The sequence below is a fragment of the Chenopodium album genome, chromosome 17, assembly GCF_948465745.1.
Source record: "Chenopodium album chromosome 17, dcCheAlbu1.1, whole genome shotgun sequence".
Classification (NCBI taxonomy): domain Eukaryota; kingdom Viridiplantae; phylum Streptophyta; class Magnoliopsida; order Caryophyllales; family Amaranthaceae; genus Chenopodium; species Chenopodium album.
In genome coordinates this window covers 40,382,096-40,393,784 of record NC_137850.1, presented here as the reverse complement: position 1 = coordinate 40,393,784, position 11,689 = coordinate 40,382,096, and the positions used below count along the sequence as shown (strand labels likewise).

The 11,689-nt window shown below is 36.7% G+C and overlaps 2 protein-coding genes across 2 annotated transcripts; one reads left to right on the top strand and one right to left on the bottom strand.

Annotated features, from left to right (window-relative positions):
- Positions 1 to 647: 647 nt before the first annotated feature.
- Positions 648 to 2,147, top strand: LOC145588976 (uncharacterized). Its single transcript, XM_081645559.1, has 2 exons — positions 648 to 1,421; positions 1,524 to 2,147. The coding sequence occupies exons 1-2, from the start codon at positions 648 to 650 to the stop codon at positions 2,145 to 2,147; spliced, it is 1,398 nt and encodes a 465-aa protein (XP_081501685.1).
- Positions 2,148 to 2,556: 409 nt separating this feature from the next.
- Positions 2,557 to 9,126, bottom strand: LOC145589694 (cleavage and polyadenylation specificity factor subunit 3-I-like). Its single transcript, XM_081646375.1, has 6 exons — positions 8,905 to 9,126; positions 8,033 to 8,194; positions 7,836 to 7,933; positions 7,430 to 7,475; positions 7,199 to 7,348; positions 2,557 to 4,372 (listed from the first exon to the last, which is right to left on the bottom strand). Exons 2-6 carry the CDS (start codon positions 8,183 to 8,185, stop codon positions 2,735 to 2,737), a joined length of 2,085 nt encoding a protein of 694 aa, XP_081502501.1. The 5' UTR covers positions 8,186 to 8,194; positions 8,905 to 9,126; the 3' UTR covers positions 2,557 to 2,734.
- Between the last annotated feature and the right edge of the window lie 2,563 nt (positions 9,127 to 11,689).

Sequence of the window (11,689 nt, the reverse complement as noted above, 5' to 3'; positions counted from 1 at the left end):
AAATGAGCCGGAAGGACTTGTGTTGGTCTGTGGGGATAGTTGTTGGCCCTCGATGCGCATTTCGTGACAATAGGCCCCTCCCTAATTTGTTTGGGGTCGGGGTGTTACACCATCTCTTCGTCAACTTGCCTATCAACCATGAAGCACATCCTAGATAGCCACTCCGCGACTGTAAATCGTCTTTTCGAAACAAAAGACACCCTATCAGCAAAGTGTGTAAAACTGTAAACCGATCAGTTGAACAAAAAGACATCCTAGTAGCAAAGTGTGTAAAGTAGCTAGGGTCACACAAAACCCTTAGAAAATGCATTTTTGGCCAGTCTGATGGCTTTGTCACCCCTTCTCCTACTCCTACCTCACTACCTACATTAGAAACTCAAAGAACACCCTAATAGCATGCTTTTAGTAGTAAATGACAAATATATCCCCAACTTAATGAGAACGAAGTCAGATAAACCCCTTGATATATTTTACTCAGCTTGTTTATAAAAAAGATCAACTTAATTTTTTATTATTTTTATTATTTTTTTAATTTCATACCTTCCCAGCCCCCTAAATGCACCACTCCAGCATCATTATTGTCAAGACAAGAGAAGAGCATTTAGAAATAAGGTCCTCAGCCATAGTGCTGGAGATCAGCATTAGTGATGGGGTCGACTTTCTTGCGAGGGAGAGCATACGGGTTTTTTTTTTTCTTTTATCAATCTCCTTCTTCTAAAGGAGTTGTGTTATCTCCTTCCTCTACACTTTATTTACCTCGAGGGCTTGGAGGTTTGGGTATTCGAAAGTTTAGTTGCTTTAATGCTGCTCTCCTTGCTAAGCAATCCTGGCAGCTTATGCACAATTCTCAGCTTCTTGTTTTCAGGTTGTACCGAGCAAAGTATCCATCTTTGTTGTCTTCTCATGATACAGCCAAGGTGACCAGGCCATCTTGGGGTTGCCGTAGTGTGTTAGGGGGTTTTCATACCCTTCGGCATTGTTTGGTGTGGAAGGTGGGATCAGGCTCCAACATTAGTATTCTTAATGACAGTTGGGTGCCTGAGATTCAAGTTCAGTTTAAAGATTTTGTGAATAGGATGGATATCCCATCCTTTGTTGTTGATCTCATTCATGTGCGTTCAAATGCATGGAACATGGGTATGATTCATCGGTTGTTTCCTCCTCGTACGGCTGCTCTTATTTTGGGTCTTGAACGGCCTAAGGAAAGAATGGATGATTTTGTTTATTGGAAATTTACAATGGATGGGATGTTCTCTACAAAGACAGCATATGTGTGCTCTTTGTGTGATGAAAATGGTGCTCAGCGGTCCCCTTTAGTTCTTGACTCGTCTTGGTGGCGGTATTTCTGGGCCTCGTCGTTACTTCCGAAGTGGAAAATGTTTTCTTGGAAGATTATTCATAATGCTTTGCCATCTGCTTTGGTGCTTAACCGGAAGGGTTTTCTTATGGATTCCAGATGTGGGTTCTGTCATCAAGCCGTGGAGACCCTTTCCCATTTTTTCTGAGATTGTCCTTCTATCTAGAATTTATGGGAGGCCCGGCCTTGTGGGTCGGCCTTGAATATATCCCAGGATCAGTCCTTTGAGACTTGGTTTCCAGAGGTCCTTTCCAGACTTCTTCATGATAAGGATTGGTTGTTAATAGATCGGTTTTTCAACTTGTTATGGGCCCTCTGGCTTACTCGAAATGCTATGCAGTTTCGTTCTGCGGTTTATTCTCCTCAATCTATTATGGATCTGGCTTCTACTTGGGTGGATAGGTGTTCTGAGGCGAGGTCGGTTGGCTATGTTCCTAGTCCTACGTTTCCTCCTAGGTTTTCTTGTCATATGTCTTCTGCTATTCTCCGAGGGAATGCTTTGGATGCTTGTCGTATTAGTCTTACTTTTGATACCGGTTGGATTTTCTTAGATCTGACTTCTAGTATGCAACTAGGAGGTGGGGCGCTGGCTTGTAGCTCTAATTATGCGTTCCAGTCTGAACTCATGGCTTGTCTGTTTGCTTTATGTCCTGCTAGGCAACATGGGTACTTCTCTTTAAAGATCCTTACTGATTGTACTTCGATTGTGGATCTGCTTCACTCTCAGCTTCCCAAGGATATTTCCGTCTGTTGGATTCAGCAAGAGATTCTGGTTGTTCTTGGGCCATAGTTGTGTGTCATGTTCAGAAAGTTCCAAGGCCTACAATTGAAGGCCTACAATTGCTCAGGCTCATTGCTTGGCGAGGATGGCACGACGACGAGATTTACTTTATTTGCGTTTCTAGTTTGTTTTTTCTGCTTGTTTGTTTGCAAGTTTTTTGTAAAAAAATAAAAAAGAAAAAAAAACTTAAATACTTAGGATAACTACTTCCACCCTATAACAATTGTAGATAAATCAGCCACCATTTTTTAAGAAATAAAAAGTACGGTAGATAAATTGACTAAGTTTATGTAGAATGACAAAGTTATTCCTTATTTATTAGCTAAAATGACCATACTACCCCTTGATTTACATCTTTTTGTATATCAAGCTTATAAACTTGATTTTTCTCGAATTAGAATGAGGTGAACAGTGGACAAAAAGAGGGGCAAAACAAGCTGCATTGGCAGAAAAAATGTACAACAATGGACATTTAATCTGTCCAGAACAAAGTTAAGATCAAACAAGATACAGACTTACCATAAATACTCTAACCTGTATATCACAATTGACTTATCAAATTAAAATAAAAAAAAAGTCTAGGTGTTAGTAGTCAGCTACGCAACAGGAAGAGGAATAGGCTTAACAGCACTATGGATACGTCGGAATGCTGTTCTAACTCTTTCCTTCAGCCCTTCATTCTCACTTTCAACATCACCACTCTGTTTGTCAAGATAAGCCACGTTGTTGTCAACAGTGATCACCAACCTCCCATCTTCACCTAACTTCACATCTCCAAACAGCGATACCAGAAGTGCATGGGCAACCTTCTCCATCTTCTCCTGACTTTCTTGAGTTTTTTCAGACTCGGAATCAACCACTACTTTTGGCATCTCTTTGCTCAAATTTAGAACCATAGCCACTATTGAATCTGAAACCATGTCACAGATTGGATCAGCTGACCAATGGAGAGACACATGCTTTTCTGACTCCTGCTTTATTGTAACAGAATCATGTACCCGTAATGTTGGAACATTAGAATCTTCATCAACCCCAGATTCAACACTCTCATATATCTGCTTTAATCTGTGCTTCAAAACACCAAATGCACCAGAATAAGGAATGGTAATCCGTTGGTTAACATTAGCTGTGCATAGCTGAGAAAATAAGTGAAGATCTTCCGGGGCCATAATCTGGTAAGTGAAGCCTTTCTTCACCAATAAACCACTCACAGTTTCACCAACTTCAGGGGTTTTCTCAGCGAGCCTTCCTATGGTTTTTGCCATTTTTTCAGAACTAAAATACATTTCAACAGACTGGCAGTTCTTAGGAGACATAATTTTGGTATTCTGATCAGAAAACATGCCGATGAGATTCTGTTTAAGCCTTCCCATTTGAGTAGCCTCTCCATGAACAAGTATTATGTTGGGAGGCATAAGCTCTTTAAGGAAAGCACTTGTTTCAGAAAAATCAGCATGAGCAGAGAAGGATATGTAATGGACCTGCATATTAAGAGGAGCAGCAAGACCGTTCATCAGGGTCACTTCCTTTGGTTCGTTTAAGATGGTTTTGGCTAACGTCCCTTCAACTACATACCCAGGAATGACACATGTATTTTTCTTGTCTGTACACCACTTGTCAAAAAGCTGTCTGGACAGCCCACTCTGAAGCCCACCTGGACTTGCCATCACCACTGAGGGACCGACATCATCAAAATTCTCAATGCTCTTCAGTGGAGATATGTGCTTGAAGTCAAAGGGGTTTGAACTTTCAAATTGGCTGCGGATCCTGTCATTCATAGCATTTATGTAGGTCTGATAGACAGCCATGCATCTTTTGGCAAGAGGAGAAGCATAATATATGGGGATGTTGTGAAGCTCAGGGTGATTCGACCAATACTCATCAAGAATTAATAACAGTTCTTGAGCACGACCAAGAGCAAATGCCGGAATAAGAACACGGCCCCCTTGAGCAACAGTAGAGTGAATAACATCAGTGAAGCGTTTCTCTCTTATGTGCCTAGGTTGATGTAGCTGAACACCATAAGTGGATTCAATTATACAGATGTCAGGAGAGAACTCAGGAGTCTCAGCACAACGTAAATGTCTGTCTTCTTCACGGGAATAATCACCAGTATAAAGCACTCTCACTCCGGCAATATCCACCATGAACATGGCTGCACCAAGGACATGACCAGCAGTATAGCACCAGAAACGAATTCCATTTACTTCTAAAGTTTGATGAAAATCAATAACCTACAGATGATATGATAAATTATCAATGTTGACCCTATCACTATGTCAGAATGCATTTCAATATAAAGACTCTTAAATACGCTGCATAGGAATGTCTTAAACAAGTCATCAATGAACAATATTCCATGTAGAGTGAATAAATAAAATCAAGCTAATACTTATGCAATGATATTTCGCTACAAAATTAAGTAACCAGATTCATTTTCCCCAGGTAATTATTCCATTGATGTGATTGATAAAAAATGGTTGTTCTACAGTTCCATCCTACAGCATGCTTCCTCAAGATGTCCATGCTTCAATTCTTTTATAGGGGGGCTTAATCATGCACAAAGCAACAAATAAAAAACATGGATTCGCAGCACAAGCAAAGCTTAGAGAGATCAAGAATATTTTATTTATATTATCATTATTTTGACTAGAGATCAAGATGAATGTATTCTTACTGCAACATTGCTAATTACTGTTGAGTGTTAAATAGTAACTTCCAAATGTGAAGTGAAATGTAGTAAAACACTAGTTTTACAATTCCAATATAAAATTTAAATGGTTCTATCTAACACTTACCATTATTAACACGATATATGGATAGAAAGATTTGAAGTTTAAGGGAGGGAAGGCCGAAAGGGAAATTAAGGGATTAATTTTCCATTATTGGATGGTAAGGGAAAAGAATTAGAGGGATCTATTTTCCTTTTTCATTTAATAAATCAAATCCCTCCATTATCGGGAAATTCTGAGAGGAAAATTGAAGCTCACTATTTCCACCCCTCACTTCCTTTTCTCTTCCCTCGTTTTCCCCTTCTTTCCTTTCCCTCTACAAATGCTATCATCATTTCAAACTTACATTCACATTTCCAATAAGACTAGAATTTTGGTGGTTTTGTCACCTTAATTCAAGTGCAAAACTCCAAAAAAAAAAAAATATATATATATATATACTTAAATACTACCCCTATCCCTATAAAATTTTTTTTTATTATTTATTACTTCCCCTGTGATTTTTAGATTCATCACCTTCTAAAAAAGGGAGTTTCAATATAGATCATCACTTTCCTTTTTAATTAATAAACTCTCTTTATATTTCTCCTATCACATGGGTCTATTTTTTTTTCCCTCTAACTCTCTCATCTCCAAAAATAGTGTAGGAGGCTGTAATTTTTAAAGTGATGCAACTAAAAAGAAACAGACGAAGTAGTAAGAATTAAGAAAAAAGTTAATATTCTGAAAAAACATCCATTACTATAACTCCAACAACATCTAATTTATTAACATTTGTTTATATCTGTGAGCAAAAAAGGGGCCTAAATAGTATTTTAACTAAAAAAAAAAAAAAAACAAAGTGTGTCACATAAATAAGGCCAGAGGGAGTATTGGTACTTTTTTCAAGTTATACTTAGGTTTCTGAAAGAGTATATAACTAAATGCAAAAATGCTAGTACAACATTAATGATAAATAAACAATAACAATAAACAATGATAATAATGACAATGGCAACACTAATAATATACTTCCTTTGTTCTTTTCAAGTTGACACATTTCTTTTATGACGTATGCCAATGCGAAACTTCAACCATAAATATCTTTCAATGAATTAAACTTATAAAAAGTTGGGCATTTTGAATGTATGCAGCAACGCGAATCTAACAAAATCCCACATGAGACATGACTATAATCTATCTAAAGCATAAATCACAAAAAGATTGTTAAAATTGGGCATTTGAATAGCATCAAAAGTTAAAACGTGTAAACTAATAAAGAATGGAGGAAGTATACAGAAAAGCTAAAACAAGCCAAGGGGAAAGGGTTGAGAAAGACTAGAAGGCATAGGTAAAAGATAGCATGGAAACGGAAAATATATATAACACATAGATGACATAGTCCATTAGTCCCCTAGTTAGAAATGAAAAATATATTTTTAAAAAATCTGTTAAGACTCTTAGTTCTTCCGTTGTTCCAGAGAACAATTGCCCTAAGCACCGCAAAAGGCCTTAAGCGTGTTGTAGCTATAATGTTGGCATTCATGACTTAAGACGTCGTGGATTCAATCTACACGGCTACACCTAAGTACCAAGATGGTCAAAAGAAGTTACAGATACAAGAAGAGCTAACCCGTAAGAAAATGGGTAAGTTGGAAGTCAAATGGCCAGTATAAAATCCTATTTGCCGGATAATTATCTGTTAGGAAAAGTAAGCCATGTGGAACTCTATTGACTATGAAAGTACGGTGACTAGTAGATCATTAATTCAATATAAGTTTATAACAACACCATCAATTCAATAGTTTGAGGGTGTTTGGATAGAAGAGGTTTGGGGCAAAAAGAGAGGTTTGACTAACTCAAAAACCTGTAATATGAGTGTTTGGATCATTGGCTGCGGGGAATTAGAAAGTTTTGACTTCAAAAGGCTAATTTTGAAAAAGCTAGTAATATCAGTTTTTTGATGATAGGTTTGTGGCAATTAAAAAGATATTACTCTTCTATCTTAAAGCTGATCAAATAATACTAATAACAAGTTTGTTCGAACTAATATTCTAATAAGAACTATAAATATATGATATATCCTTACTGATCATTTTACACAATTAAATAGTTATTAGCTTGCAGCTATTTACCAAACACTTATACATAAATAGCAAGCAACTAGTCAAACCAAACTAGCTCATACAAACAACTAACAGGAGTAACAGCTAACCTTGTCGCCAAATAAGGCCTTCATCTTCACAAAAGCAATTAAGATGCTAAACTAATTTTTAAAACAAAGACGGAAAAAAGAGGCATTTCCAAAACAATGATAACATTCCTATGCAATTTGGAGAGAAAATCAACCTCAATTCTGTCCATAGAACGAAGAATATCTTGCTCATCAAACAGCATGTCTTCAACTGAAACTTTGCTGACTTTGACATAATCAGACAAAAGAAGTCTGTAGATAGCTTTAGTTGCATGAGTCATATAAACTTTGCCTTTAAATGTAGTCTGATAATAGAAACAGAGAATAAGTTAGTACAAGTAGAGTGTTATCTGAAGTATATAATTACAGATCAAGCAAACACAAACCTTTTCCAAGAAATATGGAAGAGATGCAGCATGATCCAAGTGAAAGCTGCAGGTATGATGCGGGATCAATGGAATGAATCAAATTATACAAAAAAACAAAAACAACAACAGAAAAGCAAGAAATAACAAAAAGGCAAAAAATAAAAAAATTAAAAAAAAAAATAAAAAAATTAAAAAAAAAAAAAAAAAAATCAGGAGTAATAAGAAGAGCACTGTAGATTTTTAAGTAGAATACAACACTGCTAAGTTGGTTGTAAGGTTTAGAGAATGGCCTACTATCTTTAGGCCTTACCAACAAGACAACAATTGGACAAAGGTAGAAATCAACGCATGCAAATACCTTTACAAAATTAAAACAAAGTTGTATGTCTGAACAAATCAGCTGAATAAGGAAAGAAAAACATACTGAGTAATCAGAAGGACATCAATTGTTGAAGGATCAATTTCATCAAAGTAAGGCAAAGCAGCCATTCCAGAATATGCAGGATGAATGCCACAGTCAAACTGGAAGGAAGATAATGAATGATTTAAGTAACCAAAAACGAGATAAGGTATAAACATTTAGTCCCGCTAACAGAGTAGAAGTTTGTGAGCAGTCTATACCATTACAGTCTTCCCTTTGTAGGACATATAAACACAAGATCGTCCCACTTCACTTCCAGCGCCTAATGGGGTTATAATAAGTTGATCTCCTTCTCTTGTGGCTGGAGAATCGCGTTTCTTCAGCGATGATGGTGGCTGACCAGTTGACGCCATATTTAAATCCTTCAACAAGGACAACAACGATCATATAGTGTTTTAAAACATCACATAATACTCACTTCAAACTCAAACATGCAACAACTATAAACCTTCTTAATTGTTTCCATTATATTTCCTTTCTGTTCATAACAAACATGCACTTAGGTTCATTTTGATTTTGTAAATGAACAGGAAATGAAATTGTACAAATAACCGCACTCTCGGGGATGACATGGTAAGAATTTGAAACACTATTCTCACTTTACTTGCTACACTACAGAATGAATACTTCAGCCAATTCCTGCAAAGCCCGGTTTTCTATTCAATACAATATACAAAGCTATGACATTATGCATATTGACTAATCTCTAATTCCAATCCAAATTTTTGACCTAAATTCATGTACTATAGGGTTCAACCCCGGAAAATCAGAAAGTCTTAAACTGAAGCACCAATCTTTTGTAAAACTTAGGTGTAATTAAGCTGAAATCAGTTCGTAAATATACAATTCTACTTCTACTATCAATAAAAGTAGACAACAACCCAAAAATATGAAAACATTTTCATTCATGCATTTCACCGAACACTTGGTGTGCAACTCAAATAATGTAGTTCCCTAAGCTCAAAAATAATCATTAAAACCCATTACATAACAACAGTACACATTACTCAAGTTACAGCGATAAACCCTAATTAGAAAACCTAACTGATCGAAAATCGAAGCATAAACTCACCAAAGCAAATGTCAGTGGTGGGAGTGGCGGTGAAAGCAATGAAGAGGTGGTGGTACGTTGTCGACGGCAATGAAGTCGGTGTTTTTTGGGTGGAATGAAATGAAAGAGAGGAGAGAGAGGGGGAAGCCGCGGTTGAATGAGAATAGTAGGCTAGTAGTGCCGGTCGCCCAGGGGAGTCCGGATGAAACAGGGCTGAGGGCTTTTCTGATTTATTGAGTTGAGCTAAATTCAAGCAGTCAAGCTATTGAAGTTTAATCACTCACATAAACAAAAATCATTTATCGCATATTAGGCTACTTCAACTTCTGAAAATATAAGATTGAATCAGTTAAAAAAAATAAGTTCTAACAATCTTCACAAATTCTTACACTCCGTATGTGGCTAACCATACCGTGCGGCCAGTCATCATAAAAGTTATTTCGTTAGTGTAATGGGGTTATTTGGTTTGTATTAAAGGGGTTACTTTGGGGGAAGCCCCGGTTACTCAATATATGTAACAATTTTTGTTACTCAATTTGCATAAATTGTAAATAATAGTAAATTTAACAATATTTTTATTATTTTAATTTTGTCGCTGACCCAGTCACCCTCCTTCCTCCTCTCTCCTTCCTCCTCCCTCCTTTCTCGATTATAATGACATATTTACACCAAGAAATTAGAGCTGATCACACTAAGCACGGCCCGATCCGGCCCAATTTTGGGCGGGTTTTGGACAGAATTTTCCGCCCGAAATCGGGTTGGGCCCGACCCGGCCCGATTTTAAAAAAAGTTTGGACGAATTTGGGAAATGGATTTTTTGCATTTTTAGTTGTTTTTTTTGTCTGGCCCAAAATTGGCCCTAAAAGCCTGTATGGCCCGACTAGTTTGGGCGGGTTTGGGCACATGTTTTCTTGCCCGAAGCTTGGCCCGACCCTAGAAATGGGCAAGTTTTTTTTGACCTTGGCCTGGCCCGGCCCGCCTATTGATCACCTCTACAAGAAATCATACAACAACCCAACACCACAACAAACCAACCCCACTATTTCCAGCATCCCTTTCTGGCGACTCCGCCGTCAAATTCAACGAAAACCCTAGGTAAAAATAGAGAAATAAAGGGCATGGTTAACCCATAAGGGTAGGTGTTTAAAGTTTTCTTATTAGCTTTTACTCCTCCATTAAACCTACAACCGAAAGCGACTGGACAACCATGCACGGCGAAGCAACGACGCACAATTTTGCAATGAAAGGCTAGCAAGGAAGGCCGACTAAGCAAATGGAAACCTTGTTCGAGCTAAATTAGGCTAACAAGGAAGGCCGACTAAGTCACCATAAGCTAACCCTCAAAATTAAAGTTATTTCAATTGTGAAGAACAAACTCCATGCTTCAATGGAGAATTTCAGAGCACTGGCAAAAAGAGGCGTGAGAAACTAGATGAAAATGGTGAAAACTGAAAAGGGGAAAAGAGAAAGAAAGTTACATTATTGTCCAAACATTATTAAGTGAAAAGACAATTTTAGCCCTTAAGTAACACAATTGTTACTCATATTGAGTAACTTGGATTTACTCGTTATTTTGTCAGTGTTACTCGAACAGTGTTATAGGTTTCCTTAGTCAGTATTACAAGAGATACTTGGTTAGTGTTATAGGGGTTACTTTGTTTATTTATAAGTGGTCATACGGTGTGGCCGGCAACACACAAGACGGGCTGGGCAAACTTTAATTATTTAACTTTTTTGACAGAATACACTTTGTTGTTTTATGTGCGGTTTTTTATCACCAAATATCTTTTTAATTTTGTGATGAAAAAAATTATGAATGTTATATATTTATACACACACACACAATACTAAAGTAATCTAGACACTTGGCATAATTTTGTGAAAAATTTTCTCTCCAAAAAGCTATTTATATTTTTTTTATATAAAAAATTCCATTAAAATTAATTTAAAATTATAATTATAAAGGTGTACTAGACATTCAATAAATTCAAATTTCCCTTTAAAAAAAAAGTGTTACATTACCCATTTAATTTCAATTAACTCTATTTTAACTGACTATCGTTATTAATAAATTATTAAATCTTATTTTATGGATCTTTGCATTGCACGAGGCTAAAACAAATACACATTATTATGAATCCAATAAGACACCACTTAATATATTTTTTCTTTATAGATAATTGTACACATAAAGTCAAAATTTGGTCAAATTAGATAAACAAATTAGATCAAATCAGACCAAATTAGATCAAATCAAATAAGAAAAAAATAAGATGAACTAAACAAACCCTTAAAAGTGTACTTAACTTTTAGATAGTAGGTTCTATCCCTAGGCCGTCTAGCTCACCGCCTGACTCGACTGAGCCCACCACAATTCATGCTAGATTATGGCGGTTGTGCCTCGCTGGTAATTTGGAACATAGGCATGGCATCACCCTCGAATCTCCAATTTCTGGGCGTTAATAAGTAAAGGCAAAAACGCCTAGATATTTCGAACCACAGCTGGTGTTCGAAATTTCTGGGCATTTAGGGTGAAACGGCCCAGAAATATCGAACACCCAGCGGTGGTTCGAAATATCTAGGCGTTTCTGGCCTTTCTGCCATAGTGTTTCTAAAAAATTGGCATTTGAATCGATCAGTTTTGATTTCGTATTTGCGTAATATGTTCTTGTGATACAAAAATACGACATGAATTTGTAAAGAAGCACGAGATCTTACTGGAATTTGGCATTTTCCTATCCACATTCAAAGAATCACTTCAAACAAGGATTACCAGCCCACATTATCCAAAATTTTGCTATTGTTG

Bases quoted from the DNA above. Each gene is read 5' to 3' on its own strand.
- LOC145588976 (XM_081645559.1), top strand. From the start codon at position 648: ATGGGGTCGACTTTCTTGCGAGGGAGAGCATACGGGTTTTTTTTTTTC. The intron at 1,422-1,523 runs GTGCTTAACCGG...CCTTCTATCTAG, and splicing joins ATGCTTTGCCATCTGCTTTG to AATTTATGGGAGGCCCGGCC.
- LOC145589694 (XM_081646375.1), bottom strand. From the start codon at position 8,185: ATGGCGTCAACTGGTCAGCCACCATCATCGCTGAAGAAACGCGATTCT. The intron at 7,476-7,835 runs GTATGTTTTTCT...TCATACCTGCAG, and splicing joins GATGTCCTTCTGATTACTCA to CTTTCACTTGGATCATGCTG. The intron at 4,373-7,198 runs GTTGATTTTCTC...TATCATCTGTAG, and splicing joins GTTCTATGGACAGAATTGAG to GTTATTGATTTTCATCAAAC.